This window comes from Triturus cristatus, chromosome 4_1, assembly GCF_964204655.1.
Source record: "Triturus cristatus chromosome 4_1, aTriCri1.1, whole genome shotgun sequence".
NCBI lineage: Eukaryota > Metazoa > Chordata > Amphibia > Caudata > Salamandridae > Triturus > Triturus cristatus.
In genome coordinates this window covers 1,167,843,568-1,167,861,365 of record NC_140585.1, presented here as the reverse complement: position 1 = coordinate 1,167,861,365, position 17,798 = coordinate 1,167,843,568, and the positions used below count along the sequence as shown (strand labels likewise).

The window sequence follows — 17,798 nt, the reverse complement described above, 5'->3', positions numbered from 1 at the left end:
TTTAGGACCTGGCAAATGTGTGTACTTGCCAAGTCGACATGGCAGTCCCACACTGCACACAGGCTCTGCAATGGCAGGCCTGAGTCACATTTTACAGGCCGCTTCTGTGGGTGGCACAATCAGTGCTGCAAGCCCACCAGCAGCATTTGATCTACAGGCCCTGAGCACACATGGTGCACTGTACTAGGGTCTGCCAAGTAAATAAATCAAATATCCAATCATGGAGTCACTAATCCATAACAATAATTTACACAGGGAGCACTTGCACTTTGGCACTGAACAGCAGTGGCAAAGTGCCCAAAGCATCTAGACCAGCAAATACATAGCAAAAATACAGGAGGCAACAGCAAAAAATGGAAGGGAGACCCACGCCAATGGTGCCAGGTCTAACAGCCATGTATTATGCTTGTTGCAGAATCAAGAAGTAAGGAGAAGGCTCCTATGTGTAGGGAGCGGCAGGTCGTTCCCCGCTTTAGAAGTGATGTCGAAGGTGGCTTGACCACCGGATCTGGTTTCCTGTTCAGTATGCATGGGATGTGTGCAAGTAGGAGTCCGAATGAGCGGATATGTCTAGAAGGCTTGTGAAAGCAAATGTGATTGTTGAGGTATGCTGGGCCAGTGTTATGTAGTGCCTCGAAAATGCAGGTGCAGAGTTTTAATTGTGCTCATTTATCTATGGCGAGCCTATGAATCTCCATAGGTGTTGTGTGATTTCAGTGTGGCATGGGTGGTTGGGTGCGATTCTGGCTGCTGAGTTCTACTTGGTCTGCAGCCTTCTGGAGAGTTTTTTGTTGATCTCTGGCATAGAGGTGTTCCCGTAGTGCAGAGACGTGGATGTGAGTGGCGTTTTTCCAGATGCTGATTGGGAGCCATTTGAAAACCTTCTTCAGCGTATTGAAGCATGAGAAAGTGACAGTGCTGACTTAGTTATATTGATTTTGCTTTCGACGACAATACCAAGGTTCTTGGTGTGGGTGGTGGCAGTGGGTAACGGTACTAGCAGTGTTGGCCACCAGGTGGAGTCCCACAGTGAAATGCTATTCCCGAAGATCACGATTTTGGTCTTGTCAGTGTTCAGCGTCACATAGTGGATTCATTCAGTGGGTGATTTCAGTTATTGAACCTGATCCGGCTACTGGGCGTCCTGTCCGTTAGGGAGAAATGAGTCGTGTGTCGCCAGCGTAGGAGAGCATGTTGATGTCATGCGAATGGATGATGCTAGCTAGAGGGTTGTGCTCAGGGAGAATCCTTGCATAACTCTGCAGATGAGGTTACAGGTGTCCAAGGTGTTTGGAGTCAGGCTGACTGACTGGGTCCTTCCAGTCAGAAAGTAGCAAATTTATCTGAGTAAATGCCCTTGGATTCTGATATTGTGTCGGTGTTGGGTGAGGGTGGGGTGGGAGACTGTGTCAAATGCTGCAGAGATCCAGGAGGATGAGGACTGCAAGGTCTTCTCCGTCCAGAGTCATGCGGATGTCAACTGTGACGGCTATGAGGGCAGTTTTTGTGCTGTGATTGGGTATGAAACCAAACTGAGTACTGTGGAGTAGTTGGTGGTCGACGAGGTATTCGGTGAGGTAATTGCTGATGGTTTTCTCCAAGTCTGCAGTTGGTGAGCACTGAAGGGTCCACGGAGGGTTTAATCAGCAATGGGAGGACACTTGCGTGTTACCAAGAATCTGGAAATGTTACGGAAGAGGTGGAGGCATTCATGAATGGGTGTGAGCATGGTACTGATCCCTAAACGTGATACTTCAGTGAAATATCTAGTATATTCTAGTACATACTTTGAGGGATACAGACACATCACTGCTGTTGAACACGAAGTCAAAAATAGATTTGTAGATGAGGATACATTACAAAGCACCAAATTAAAAATTCTAATAATCGATTAAAAGGTGGAATTCTCAAAAGCTACAGTTTCTCTTGTGGGAATACATACATACATACATATATATATATTTTTTTTTACATTTGGTTAAAAACCACGTTGGCCACCTTGCCATCAAATAGTTGCATAGAGAGAAACTTATCTTCCATTACCGAAGATTAGCCTCATCATATAAATCAGTATTGCTTCAAACGGCGAGGAAGTAGTGCATAGCACAAACATAAAAAGAAATGACCAACACACCCAACACAGAGTAGTTAACTATGAAGACTTTTGCTTTGGACCAATATCATCATCACCCTCGCTTCAGAATCTTGAGCAAAGTGTCCCTAAGAAATCTGGAAACTTTCTCTGTAGGTCTAGTGGCTCCATTAAGCAAAAGATCAATGTACATAGAGTGATTGACACATGAGAAATAAGCAGACTAGCTATAAGTTCTCCCCATGTTCTGAGAGCCATCTTTTTTTAGCATTCGGATGAGGGTCCTTGTTCTATGGATGCTATAGCATTTACAGAATAAATATGTGAATTAGGTCTTCTTCGCCTCCACTACAAGAGCAAATACCAGATCCTGCAAGGGGCATTTTTTTAATGACCCACAGAGGTACTTGGCTCAATGCCCTATTGCAACAACTCAAAATTTCGACTAGTTATTATTACCACTCTTAGAAGTTAACATGACATGGGTACAAACAGAAGACATCTTGTAACAATGGTCCAATCAGTTTACAGATTTACGGTTAAAGGTCTCTCTCAGCACAATTGTACCAATCTAGATGCTATAAACCTGCTTTATTAGCTAGTATCTGGCCAAATCCAAAACTGAGCAATCTTTCTCCTGCAAAATGCTCTTTATCGAACAGACCACACAACCACGGTCATAAAATGCCATTTCTTACCTGTACAAAGCCCGTCCCGCCTCAACCGCCATCCAGTCAATGGCAAAATCCATCTGACGTACAAATGGGGACATTCTTTTGGCTACAGTGTGGGCTGCACTCAGCACAACACTTGGCTGCACCCTCATGATCCTGCCAAGGGAACAAGACAATAGCTAATTTCTAGCAGAGCATTAAAAGTATCTCATCAGTGGTGCGAGACAGGGGATGTAACAATTGATAAGGCTATAAGCCCCCTTCAAATTTGTAACTCAAGCGAAGTCAAAAGTACAGTGCATACAAAACATGCTTGCAGGAATTTGTGTAGGTGTAAAAAGAAGGGAAAACGGCCATTAAAATGTAAAGTACTACGCACTATTCAAAGTGAACAGCTTTCAACTTACTTCAAAAACGACACCTTCGAGAAGAATCAAGAGCAATACAACACTGCTGGTGTACAGAGCTGTTGTCTTCCGGAAGAAGTGCTGATGTGATTCCTGAAGTCAGGACATTCATAGCAGAGAGACAACATGCCCATGGTTCAACCACTCCAACCACTCCAGCCCCAAAGGATCCACTGAGCAGCTTCTCTCTTGAGGATAACTCACAAAAGGACTGGGCAGCAACTTTCAGCGGTCTGCTTTTTTAATGATTGGGATATTATTAATCCTGATTTTAATTCTTGGGAAGGGCATGAGAAGGAGGTTATTGCTTATCAGAGTGATGCTTTCACAGTCATGTGTCCACACACTTAAGAGTAGTTGTTTTGCTTGCGGGAAGCTGACCGCATGCAGTGGTGTATTTAGATAGCAAAGTGCATTTATTTTTTTTTTTTTTTTAATTTCAAATCTTTTTTATTGAGAAAGAAATCAAAGACATACAATAAAAGACAATAATGACAATAAAGAATTATAAATGACAATAATGACATATGTAATCCAGAGCCCCTGAGCACTGACGAATCGAACTGGCTAATCGCTAGGGGACTCGCCCCTTCACAGACTAACATGGATTCATAGTCCTGAGTACATAGCAATAAAAACTGTACATAAATTCTCATCAGGACTATAGTTCTGACCTTGCAACCGAATAACATGAGCAATCCTATAGTGAGACTAGTAATGAAACTGAATTTGGAAATACTGAAACTGGGGCTAGATGAATTGAATGAAGTATACGAGTTAGATGAGATGAATTACATAAATTAACCACATGAATTAGCTGAATTAAATGAATTAAATAAAACACCTAAGTGAAAGTGAAAGAAATGAAATGAAACAAGATAAATAAGTAATTGAAGGACGTCACGAATTCCAACCCGCACCAAATACTCCGCTTGCATTATGGTGAATGAGCATCATATCAGCCCATGCCTTATATCATACGTTTACTACAGCAGCTGCCACACCCTGTACTCTATGATCCAAAAGGCATAACTCTTCCCTTCCCCTCAGGGCGGGTCAAACGAGAACGATGAGCTGTCCAGGGATTTCCAGAGCCTCCTATTGGGAGCGCGCCACGGGGAGGAGTGTAGCGCTGGGTTATCAGCCCCTCTTAGGAACGAAAGCCAATCCTGCCACACCCTGAATGAGACCTCAGAGGCGCTCTTCCATTTACATAACACCACTTTGCATGCTAGAGTAAGCATGATATCTAACAACTGACGATCATTGTTATTAGGAAGGTTGTTATCTAGCACCCCCAACAGAACATATACAAACTCCCTCTTGGATTTGATCTTAAAAGTATGGTCTATGCAGTCGAACACTTTCCCCCAAAACAGACCTAGTGCAGAACACCCAAAAAGCATATGAGCCAAGTCACCAACCGCTATATTACAATTCCAACATAGGGGGCTGTCCCTCAGATGCAGTCGATGGAGTTTTTCGGGCGTCCAATATGTCCTGTTAAGGAGCATGTATTTGGTTTGGGCCAGAATCGGGGAAATCTTATTCGTCAGAGCAGTATTATGGATCAAGTCCCAATCAAATACCAAACCAGTAGAGTTAGGCTCAGATTCCCACCTGGATTCATTCTTCTTGTATGCCTTCCTTGGGATGGGAAGGAGTAATTTATAGATTTTAGAGACAAAGTGACCTGACCTCAAGAGTCGTGGAACCTGGGTCAGAAGCCAAGGGTCACTAGGGTTAAGAGAGCGATTAGACAAAACAACCTTAAGTTTCAAAAAGTCATAAAAATCCATTGGTGACAGGTTATGGCTAGCCTGGAGCGAGGAGAACGGTAGTGGTTGTTTTTCCTCAAATAAGTCCTTAACCAGATTAATGCCTTTCCTAGACCATTCTTCCCACTGCAAAGGCCTCCCTTCCATTTTAAACAACGGATTATGCCATAACGATCCCATAGTAGACTTCCTCCATAACAAACCTGTTTTATGGGTCTGATCTAGTCTCAGAAGCGCTCTTCTCGTATTCAGTAGTATATACTTGGAATGGGGCAGATGGGCCAGATCCATTGAAAGAAATGCTGTTAGGGGGGCATCACCAGCCAGAGATTTTTCAATCTCAATCCACAGGGGGGTATATTCCGTGTCTCGACACAACCACTGCGCCCCCTGTTTACACAGAAATGCTGTCTGGTAATTCCTAAAGCTAGGAAGACCCAGGCCGCCCTTCTCTTTTGATAGCTGTAGCTTCTTCATAGATATCCTGGGTTTCTTCCCCTGCCACAGGAACCCCCCAAACAACCCATCCACCTTTGTCAAGAAGGCTTCCGAGAACGTCATTGGTAACATGGACGCCAGATAATTTACCAGTGGTGTCACCATCATTTTTAGGGTTTCCACCCTACCCCACCATGAAAGGAATTTTGGAGACCATCCTTCCAATAATTTAGAAATTTTCTTCAGAATCAAGGTTTCGTTCACCCCTAACGTTGTGACTAGATCTTTCTCAAATTCCAGTCCCAAGTATTTAAAGCAGCCTGGCTGCCACGTCAATCCTGAGTCCCCCATGATCTCCTTATTACCAAAATTATTCAACAATTTCACCTCTGTTTTATCTTTATTTAGCTTGTATCCTGATACCTTGGAGAAATCGTCAATGGTAGAAAGAAGAGCCGGTATAGCCTCTTCCGCCCTTTCCGAAACTATTAAGACATCATCCGCATATGCCGTCAACTTTATTGTACATTCTTCAAATGGGATGCCAGCAATACCATCGTTATTTCTCAATCGATAGAGAAAGGGTTCAATGGCCAATAGGAACAGTGATGGTGAGAGAGGACAACCCTGTCTGGTGCCTTGGTGTAAATTAAACGAGGAGGAAAATGATCCGCCAGCCCTAACTCTCGCCGAGGGACAAGAGTACAAAGACATCACCATCTTTGTAAAAGTTTGACCCAGGTTGAATTTATTTAGGACTGCCTGCAGATAGTTCCAATCCACCCTATCGAACGCCTTCTCTGCGTCAAGCGTGATAGCAACCGTGGGTGTAGGTAACAGTCTTGCCCTTTCGAGGACATGCGCCAATATTCTGGTATTGTCGCTTGACAATCTATGCTTTAAAAATCCCGCCTGTGAGGCGTGTATCAATTTGGGTAGGACCTTTTGAAGCCGATTGGCCAAAATCATGGCTAGAAGTTTACAGTCGAGATTAATGAGGGAGATAGGCCTATAATTCTTTGGCAGCGCCGGATCTTTCCCTTCTTTCGGTAGTACTGCAATGATGGCTTCCGATAACGTTCCCCTCACCTCCCCCACCTCACTGATTTCTTGGAATAGATGTAGAAGTGGTTGTGATAGAAGTGCGGAAAAACTCTTGTAAAATCTAGCGGTGAACCCATCTGGACCGGGTGCCTTACCGCATTTTAGCGCTTTAATGACTTTCTCTACTTCCTGAAGAGTAATGGGTTCGTTAAGGCCATCACGATCTACATTGGACAGGGATGGGAGTTTGCAGTCCTCCAAGTAACCTTCTATTTTGGAATCAACTACCTCCTTGTTCTTGGCATAAAGTTGCTCATAAAATTGCTTGAATACTTCCGCTATCTCCACTGGGTCAGAGTGTGCCGCACCCCCTTGGTCTTTGATGGAAATTATCGTATTCTTTTGGACTTTAAACTTGAGGTATGCCGCGAGGCTTTTCCCTGCCTTGTTTGACGCACAGAGTTTGAATTGTTTCCTCTTAGTCAACCAAGTCCCTGCTCTCTCACTGACTATTTTGTTATATTCATACTTTTTATTAGCTAGTTTATTCAATGTGTCCTCTTTCCTATCTGACAGGTGCTTCTTTTCCAATGCTGCAATTTCCCTTTCCAAGACCTCCAGAGCTTTATTGTGTTCCTTATTGATAACAGATTTTATTTTAATAACTACTCCCCTTATTGTACTCTTTAGCGCCTCCCACCGAATCAGATCCGAAGTGTCCCCCCTACCATTATGCTCTAGGTAGTCACCAATCGCGGTCTCTATCTCCACCCTATATTGTTCTTTATCAAGGACCTCCTCATTAAACCTCCAGATTGATTGTCTGACAGAAGATTTAACATTGGAAATGGACAAGGAGATACATGAGTGGTCGGATAAGACCTTTGGCTCTATAGATGTTTCCTCCATTCTGGGAATGCCATTCTTTGTTATAAATAAATAATCTATCCTGGAGAATGAGTCGTGTGGTGGAGAGTAAAAGGTATAATCCCTTCCATCAGGGTTCTGTAACCTCCATGTATCTACCAGTTGGAATCGAGTGCACAGATTAGTGAAGGCCTTATGAGATTTATTACTACGAAAGGAGCATCTAGAGTCCCTGTCCAACACCGGGTCAAATGGGAGATTAAAGTCCCCTGCCATAATGTGAATGGCTGAATCCGGGATATTCTCTAGTTGTTTAGCCAGATCAGACCAGAACGTTAGATCACAGGTATTAGGGGCATAAACATTTGTCACATAAAATTCAGTGTCGTCTTTCGACAGCTTGGTCGTAACCCACCGCCCTTTTGAGTCCGACTCAAAGGAGAGTAAATCCACGTTAGACTTTTTCGCGATCAATGTCAGGACCCCATTTTTCTTCCCTATCGCCTCCGACCCTGCGACCTCAACAAAGAATTTATTCCTAAGGGTATGAAATTGTGAGGCCTCAAGCTTAGTTTCCTGCAGCATCACAATGTCACCCTTTTGCCTACGTAAATATTCTAGAATCTTTTGGCGCTTGACTGGCTGGTTCAGGCCCTTGACATTGAAAGAGAGTAATTTCAAGTTATTCACTCTCGTCACGCCTATAGAAGTATCAATAGCAGATAATGACATAACTAATCAAGGCCAACATGGTGGATTGGAAACAGCCTGTACATTCTGCAAGGGCAACAACAGGGGAACAATCCTAGGTCAGGAGTGCATAGCGATTGGACATACGTATTATCAGGATCGTGACAACCACCCCAACGTTGATGCTGGCAATATGGAGAGACTGATTCTGGGGTACATTGGGAAATGACATAGGCATAGGTAGGATCGTGATAGTGTAATCGACAGAGGCATTGGCAATAAAATGGACCTGGCGCGTGCTGGAACATAACGTAGACGGTAACATAAACAATAACATAAATACAAAATAACACAAAAAAGAAATACACATCCCCCCGCTCTCCCTCTCCCATCCTCCCACCTCCCCCTCACCCACCCAAACACCCTCTCCCACCCTTCCACCCCGATTTAAACTAGTAGGCATGGTGACACGGAAAGACTAGTGTTCCTCCCATGGTCACAAATCGTATTCGTGCAGGCAATCCGGAGATTGACCCAACCTCCAAACAACACAATTAAGTAACCGAGCCTATTTAGGCAACACTGAATCCTGAGTTATCAGTAACCATTTAACAGTAGTAATCTGCAATACCCATTTTCCCTGACCTTAACCCATACTAACAAAAGGCACCTTCGGGCAGAACAATGAGCAAGTAATAGATATATACAGCGAGTCATGGCTAGTAACCAACACTCGAACAGAGCACAAGTCATCCTAGAGCACAAAAGAGAAGATTCCCCCCCTCTCTATTCCTTGGATATACTCCACCACTACAACAGAACATAACTAGACCAAAATATCAGAGACCAGCATTATATAGCCCCATATGACCAGTGGAATGATAGACTGCTATGGATTCAGGGAGTTCTACTTAGATGAAGAAGTGGAAGCCACCGTTGACGTGTCCATACGTAGCTCATCACCTCCCTCCATACATTGCCTGAGTTTCACCGGGTCCGTGAAAACCTGCGGGGATCCTTTGATAAAGACGCGGAACTTTGCTGGACCTACAAAACCAAACTGGTAACCCAGCGACTTCAACTGTGGTCGCAAAGCAAGAAAAGCCTTCCTCGTGTCAACAGTTTCCTTACTGTAGTCCTGTGATATAAACACCTTATTAGATTTCCAGAGCACATGGTTATTTTTGCGTACAAATGATAGAATCTGTTCCACATGCTGGTATCGCAATGGTTTGCAAACAATTGGTCGCGGCCCTCTCTGACCCGGCAAGATCCTGCCTGGAACTCTATGCGCTCTGTCAAATTCCAGTGGGTGATGGAAGCTAAGATTAGTTGCCTGCGAGAACCATGTTTCTAGAAATGAGACACAGGACCCATACGTTTCTTCTGACCCTTCCGGAATCCCAAAAATGCGTAGGTTCCCCCTCCGATTTCTGTCTTCCAATTCCGACAGCTTCCGTGACATATGCTCAGTGGAAATATGTAGTTGTTTCAACGAGCTACATGTTTTGGATTCCATATCCTCAAGGCGGCTGATTCTCGATTCCGACTCCGTCAATCTGGCATTGGTGTCCCTAATATCTTTGCGAATTGCTACGATTTCTTCTTTTGTAGATTTCGCAATCTCTCTGACCTCTTCTAATCTATTTAATATTATGTCCATCGTGTCCGTTACATCCTTCTTACCCTTGACCGGTGAGATCGGAATGGGTGGTTCTGCCTTGAGTCTTTTTAAATTCTTGGTGTCTTTGTTTGCTTCTTTGTCCCCCATCTTGGAAACGCACTTAGAGGCTATCAGGCACAATTACAAATCTCAAAGACAGTCACCCCGGCTAGGGTACCTCAATGTTGTCATAGCTCCAGGTCAGACTCACTGTTGTTTAGCTGACTTCTTCTTTCATGCGTTACTCAGTCATCAGCTACACTGTTGGTGTATATGTAATGTAATCAGGAAGCCCCCAGCATCCTCAGTACTCACATCCTTCATTAGAGTTTAACATTTTTCCGTGCTTCTTAAATCTGCATACATCTTCCAATCCTCTTTCCACCGTCTCCACCGTCTCATTCAGGTTCATTGCCTTCGTTAGGGACCTTAAGCTTCATTGTGATCATTTATGGCCATTCACACCACTCCAACGCGGCTGACTTGCTTCCTTATGCACTTCTTATGCACTTGCGCTTCTATGCATTCGTATGCGCTACGCGCAGCCTTACTTGCTCCATCGAGGTCGCCGTAATTCAACTAACCAGTTTCCATCCAGTTCGCATCCACATTGCATCTGTGGCCCCCAGTGACCTCGTTCGAGCACAATATTCCATCTGCTTTCAGGAATTCGCTGGTGCTCCGGGGAACTCAGCCGTCTTCGCCGCCGCCATTTTGTGTTTATCCGAGCCTCAGCCCATCAATAATTCACTGCTGACCCAGCCCATGGCGGTGAGAGCCACATCTCCAGAAGCGTTTCCCGTTTGTGTGTATGTACGCCAGCCTCGATCCAGCAGCGTGTCCCCCACTGACCTTCCTCATACAGCCGTCGAGTCGCTCACCGAGACCGGGACTCAGGGACCCCCATCGCCGCCATCTTGCGCGTCCGCGTTGTCTCTCCTGACGGGGAACTCCACCGCGGCCCAACCTGGAAGTGTCCTCATACACGTATTACCTCATGTGTATCTCACGTCCTTCCACGGCGGACCTTTACTCGTTGCAGCGATATCTTTAACGCTAGCCTCCGCTTTCCGATCGACAGGTTCTCACGTCCACATGTCTCGCTCTGCAGCCGCCTCCAGGGGATTCAGCGATAACTCTCCAACGCGACTGCCCAGGCGTCTCAAATTTGGACCAGAGTCGGGCCCCGCACTCCGATCGCCATATCAGTCGTTTTCCGCTCGCATGACTCGCATTTGACTCCGTCAGCTGCTTCGGATTACACGACCACGGGAGGAGCAGTGCGCTAAGCCGCCATCTTCCCCGGCGTCCAAACCACGCCCCCAGCAAAGTGCATTTAAATCAAACACACCAACAGTTCACAGGGCAGGGAAATGTTCAATGAGCGTAATTAGCAATTTATAAAATAGCTGCAGCGTAAACAACTAAAAGAAGCCACTCAGATCAGAGCTAGAGGAATCATTGACCATCACAGATTGCCAGGCTGTAGAATTATTTTCTTTTAGACCAAAGAATGCTAAGGTATTCTTAATATCTCCAGAAGGAAAGACGAAGCAAAGGCATGCAGAGTATCATTGTTTGACGAAAAAAGACTCTCAAATGGCAATGAAATGTGTCGAGCTAAGCATGGAAAACTGCATCAAGGGTGAAGGCAAAAAACAACGTCCATCTTCAATATAGGAAACTGTAACTCGAAGATGAGGGATGGCGGATGAACCAAGTGAACTGGGCTGCCAAGCAACATAGTAATTGAGATCTGCTTCATCAATGCTGCAGAAACTAGAAGGATAACACGGCAATAAAGACTGACACAAAGTGGTTATTTTTTGACCATTCCTAGTGTTTGCTTAGGGTTTCCAATTTGAATAGAAGAGGCCAATTCAAGCAAAACTAAGCTTTGCTTTCAAATCATATTATGTGTCAGAACTGCTGGTAGTCCACACAGAGTAAAACTGTTAAAAGTTGAGATTCTAGTTATTTTTCAAATGTTGTCATAAGCAGCGCTTTGTGAAGTGAAATATGACCGTTTTCAGGACATAACAGCTACCACCAACTACCTCTTATTTTTTCTGAGGGTCTTTAATATTAGTGTAAAAAGTTGAAAGTCAGCATCCATTAAATAATGGCAGTGCTTGACTAAGATCTGGAGCCAAAAACTACACTCCCAGCGAACACTGAACATTAATCTCCTCCCCTCTAGGGACAATACAGAGGGAAAATTAAATAATTAATTTTCCCTCCGCATCGGCCCTCGAAATCCCCCCTTACCTGGCCCCACCGCACCACCAATGTTACCTGCACGGACCGCGGCTGCCGCACTATAATTGTCTATCATTACTAGTCTTATCCTAAACATCATGTCTTCAAGCCTCTGGTGCACAGACGTGATCGATCGACCTGGTCCAGCAAACAAGGAGCAGGTAAAGATTTAAAAAGTGGGTGACGAAAAGTGCACAAGGATGCTTAGGAGAGTAATGTGCAAAAAGCAACTAGGCTTGAAAAGAGTGCAACATGCAGAGTGCATGCATTCTAGGAAAGAGTGACATGCAGACACACAAAGTGTGAGCAGAAAGAGTGATGCAGAGCACAGCATGCGTGAAACATGGTTGGAAGGAGGTGCCACATAGAGTTCATGCATTCGTGATTGAAAAGTGAAAAACAGAGAGAAAAAATGATTGCAAAAAGAATGGCATTCAGGGGGCAATCATGCTTGGAAGTAGAGTGACATTGCAGAATTCAAGCATGATAGAAATGAGATTGGCAAGCAGAGTGCATGTGTTTTTATGGAAAGCAGCACTAACTCGTAAAAGTTGGACTTTGAGATCTTGAGGAAAGTGCAGTCACGATTTGCCTTGATAGTAAAGATGAGAGGTTCTCCAGTCAGCACTGCTAGCTGTCCTACCATCTCGCCTGGTTGAGTCAGGAAGAGGCATACATCCTCTGCCTTGTTAATCATCCGCTGGTACACATGCAGGCAGCCCCACAGTACAAAGTGCAAGCTCACATCCTACGGATAAGAGAAACAACCACAATGACGCAAGTCTGCAAAAATACCAAGGTCTCAGATCCATAAACGGATTCATCACTGTCTTTTTTCTAATGACAATTATTTGAACTGCACATTAACACAAGAACACCAAGTTAACCAGAACGGTTATTAAACAGTGTGAAAAAAGCAGGATAGCCATCACATGATTAATACACAGGCAGACAGGACTTCTGCTAGTTCCGATAAAGTTCTTGAGCAAAGAAGTGCCCAGTTTTGTTTAAGTAGAATTTCATCACAGCAGGAAACACTGATCTAAAACCACCTAAGAGACATGCCTGTAGAGAGTCATTTTGGGCCTCATGTAGGTCGCCAAATACCGGTCGGTAACGGCCGATTTTCGGTAATTATACCGTTACCGACCGGTATTTTGGCTTTTGGTATGTAGGGGGATCATTTTTGAATTCGGTAATTTACCGAATCGGTAAAATTACCGAATCGGTAATTTTACCGATTCGGTAAATTCCGAATACAAAAATGAGATGTAGGGGGAGTGTGTGGGTGATGTTTTGAGTCGGTATTTACCACCAACTAATAGTTGGTGGTAAATAATGTATGGTTGTGTAAACGCATGTGATAGCGCTTAGAAGTGTGCAATGTGGCAGACATACATGCCCTTAGGGCATGTATGTGTGCCACATGTGCACACATGGCCGAATCAGGGGTGCAACAGGGTGTCAATGTGACACCCTGCCACCCTTGCAAGTGTTCCCCCCCATTACCGAATCGGTATTTACCAATTCGGTAATGAGGCATACCTTCCCATCAATGGGAAGGTATGTCTCATTACCGAATCGGTAAATACCGATTCGGTAATTACAGAATTTTACCGATTCGGTAATATTTTCCGAAGGATTACCTACATACAAGTTACCACTTCTTAAATACCGATTCGGTAACGTTCGGTATTTAAGAAGTGGTAACTTGTATGCTACCTACATGAGGCCCTTAGTGAGGAAAAATACCAGCTCATATTGTTGTAGTACTGCCTCTCACTATTCTTCAGCCACGCTGTAATTTCACATGCTTCTCTTGCATTGCATCTCTGATATACATGCCTGGTAGCCTTAGCCATTAAACATTATTGGGTTCCTGTGGCTGCTACATTCAGCAACTCACCACTTAATCAACTCCCCGGCACCAGCAGAACCATTACCTGATCACCCTGACGTGCAATTACGGTCCCAGCTTTGGCATGATGCAGTACGACACGATTGTTAAGCAGCGACGGATCCTATGAGGAAGAAGAAAGAGAAGGACTGTTGGATCTTGTTCAATCAACGCATACCTGCATGAACGTCACATGGAACCAGTCATAAGATACCTTCATCAATTATGGTGTCCAAGAGGACAACTCGGCATGCATCGGCTGAATGCTCACTATGGGCTCAACCAATAAGGGTTAATACTTTCTTCAAGACAGTCAATTGGTTAAAAGTGATAAATAAAAAGTAGTAAGTGTGGTAATTGAATGACCCAGGCAGCAATCCCAGCCTTACTACCTCATGCATGGAAGGAAATAGGTCTTCAGCTTCTTCGCATGTTGACCCTGTAAACAGAATACCCAGCTAAAGTTACTCAACACATGTTGTGCCTCATACCTCAATCTTCATGAGCTTTGCCAGCTCCTGTTTGGCAATTTCAAACATGGCGTTGGGTTGTTTGCCTTGGTATGGCCCGTACGGAGTATCTCCACCTGCAGGATCCTCCTCAGTGTACTGGTAATGGTATATTCCAGGAGTCTGCTCGCCTACCGCCACTGACTTGCGGTCCTTGGGCTCCTGTGACATGGACTGGAACCAAGAGAAAATAAAATGTTAGCACCCATGTTATCTGATGACTGTCGGCAAGTAAAAAATCATATACTGCTCATGTTCAGGACCGGATACTGCTTTTTTCGGAATGTCATGTGATTAACTGGAGGTGAACCAGACTAAGTCCTGTGAGTAACTGTTAAGGTACTGGACCAGAACCAGTTGTCTCAGACTTAACAATGACCAAACCTGGTACTGGATGAAAACCTGCTGAGCTAGACTAGATCTCTTACTGCCATGTCTGGTACTAGATCAGAGTTTGTTTATCTGGGCAAAAAGCACACCTGGTGCTGAATCAGAACAGCTGGGCCTGCCTGTTAATCCAACACACAAAAGCTGATGGGAGGCATGCCTGCAAATAGCCTAACCACTACCACTCACTCTAGGTAGCATTTCATAATTTTTTGGCCACCAAGCCTACTCAGATTAACCTGCATAATACACAAATCAGCCTTGGTCCTGCTCCAAAAGGAACACTCCTCCCAAACTGCCAAACCAGGTCCTCTTTGACCCAGAACACAAACAACGCAAGACACGTGCAGCTAATTTGGACTTCTTCACTCAGGTGCAGCTTGGTTCCAGTTGCACAGTGAGCACATGACCCACGTCTACGCATACTGTTGGCCACTTAAGGCTTTACTTCAAAAACACAAACGTTGATGGGAGGAATGTTTGCAAAAAGTCTTACCGCTGGCAACCGCTCGGTTGTCATTCCAACCCATTGTTTTAGTAACACAATGTCACCTCAGATTAAACGAAGCCACACACAAGTCAGCATTGATCCTACTCCAAAATGAACAGTCCAGCCCGAAATGCCAAGCTTGGTCCTTTCGGAACAGGAACACAAGCACCCAAGTGGTTTGAAATACTACCCCAAGCGATTTGCAGTAGTTAGACTATTTGTGAGCTGGACTGTTCCCATGAGGCACAGGGTCAGACTGATTTGCATATGGCCATGTCTGAACTGGTGTGGCAGAGGGGGCTAAAGAACGGTGATGGATTAAACCCAGATCAGTTGACTGGGGGTGAGTGCTTGCAATGTTCAACACTCCGTCCATCATTTCCTTTGGTTTTTGCTTTGTTCGCCATAAGTTGGCAGGCTATGCTCAGACGTGAGTCCCGTGCTCACTTTGCCACTGGATTCAAGCAAGCCTGGCTGAAGACGGCTGTAATGCCAGAAACCGGTCCTAGGAAGCTTGTTTCCGGTCCAGGGAAGACATGGCTTGGCAGTTCGGGCTGGACTGTTCCCATGAGGCACAGGGTCAGACTGATTTGCATATGGCCATGTCTGAACTGGTGTGGCAGAGTGGGCTAAAGAACGGTGATGGATTAAACCCAGATCAGTTGACTGGGGGTGAGTGCTTGCAATGTTCAACACTCCGTCCATCATTTCCTTTGGTTTTTGCTTTGTTCGCCATAAGTTGGCAGGGTATGCTCAGACGTGAGTCCCTTGCTCACTTTGCCACTGGATTCAAGCAAGCCTGGCTGAAGACGGCTGTTAATGCCAGAAACCGGTCCTAGGAAGCTTGTTTCCGGTCCAGGGAAGACATGGCTTGGCAGTTCGGGCTGGACTGTTCCCATGAGGCACAGGGTCAGACTGATTTGCATATGGCCATGTCTGAACTGGTGTGGCAGAGTGGGCTAAAGAACGGTGATGGATTAAACCCAGATAAGTTGACTGGGGGTGAGTGCTTGCAATGTTCAACACTCCGTCCATCATTTCCTTTGGTTTTTGCTTTGTTCGCCATAAGTTGGCAGGGTATGCTCAGACGTGAGTCCCTTGCTCACTTTGCCACTGGATTCAAGCAAGCCTGGCTGAAGACGGCTGTAATGCCAGAAACCGGTCCTAGGAAGCTTGTTTCCGGTCCAGGGAAGACATGGCTTGGCAGTTCGGGCTGGACTGTTCCCACGAGGCACAGGGTCAGACTGATTTGCATATGGCCATGTCTGAACTGGGGTGGCAGAGTGGGCTAAAGAACGGTGATGGATTAAACCCAGATCAGTTGACTGGGGGTGAGTGCTTGCAATGTTCAACACTCCGTCCATCATTTCCTTTGGTTTTTGCTTTGTTCGCCATTAGTTGGCAGGGTATGCTCAGACGTGAGTCCCTTGTTCACTTTGCCACTGGATTCAAGCAAGCCTGGCTGAAGACGGCTGTAATGCCAGAAACCGGTCCTAGGAAGCTTGTTTCCGGTCCAGGGAAGACATGGCTTGGCAGTTCGGGCTGGACTGTTCCCATGAGGCACAGAGTCAGACTGATTTGCATATGGCCATGTCTGAACTGGTGTGGCAGAGTGGGCTAAAGAACGGTGATGGATTAAACCCAGATCAGTTGACTGGGGGCGAGTGCTTGCAATGTTCAACACTCCGTCCATCATTTCCTTTGGTTTTTGCTTTGTTCGCCATAAGTTAGCAGGGTATGCTCAGACATGAGTCCCTTGCTCACTTTGCCACTGGATTCAAGCAAGCCTGGCTGAAGACGGCTGTAATGCCAGAAACCGGTCCTAGGAAGCTTGTTTCCGGTCCAGGGAAGACATGGCTTGGCAGTTCGGGCTGGACTGTTCCCATGAGGCACAGGGTCAGACTGATTTGCATATGGCCATGTCTGAACTGGTGTGGCAGAGTGGGCTAAAGAACGGTGATGGATTAAACCCTGATCAGTTGACTGGGGGTGAGTGCTTGCAATGTTCAACACTCCGTCCATCATTTCCTTTGGTTTTTGCTTTTTTCGCCATAAGTTGGCAGGGTATGCTCAGACGTGAGTCCCTTGCTCACTTTGCCACTGGATTCAAGCAAGCCTGGCTGAAGACGGCAGTAATGCCAGAAACCGGTCCTAGGAAGCTTGTTTCCGGTCCAGGGAAGACATGGCTTGGCAGTTCGGGCTGGACTGTTCCCATGAGGCACAGGGTCAGACTGATTTGTATATGGCCATGTCTGAACTGGTGTGGCAGAGTGGGCTAAAGAACGGTGATGAATTAAACCCAGATCAGTTGACTGGGGGTGAGTGCTTGCAATGTTCAACACTCCGTCCATCATTTCCTTTGGTATTTGTGAGCATTACTCTCATCACGTTTTGAGTGTCTGACCTGCCTTTAACTCACCACGCCTAGAACAATTCCCCAAACATCTCCGATGGACATTGCTGCTTATTAAACATGCACCGTACTCGATCAGGACCTGATGCTCTCTTTAGGTCTGAATATTTCCTGGGATCTGTATCGGATCGTTTAAGCATGTCCAAGTTGAACACTGCCTTATACTGGAATCCTATCAGTCCAAGAAGAG

The 17,798-nt window shown here is 45.3% G+C and overlaps 1 protein-coding gene across 3 annotated transcripts in view; it reads right to left on the bottom strand.

The window, feature by feature from the left end:
- The window catches only part of PNPLA6 (patatin like domain 6, lysophospholipase), a 259,016-nt gene that overhangs the window by 117,884 nt on the left and 123,334 nt on the right, over positions 1–17,798 (bottom strand). For all 3 annotated transcript variants that reach the window (XM_085654362.1, XM_085654361.1, XM_085654363.1), the window contains exons 15-18: positions 14,301–14,492; positions 13,856–13,933; positions 12,455–12,660; positions 2,791–2,922 (exon numbers count right to left, since the gene is read on the bottom strand). In XM_085654362.1, coding sequence (XP_085510488.1) covers positions 2,791–2,922; positions 12,455–12,660; positions 13,856–13,933; positions 14,301–14,492 — 608 coding nt within the window. The remainder of the gene's footprint in view (positions 1–2,790; positions 2,923–12,454; positions 12,661–13,855; positions 13,934–14,300; positions 14,493–17,798) is intronic.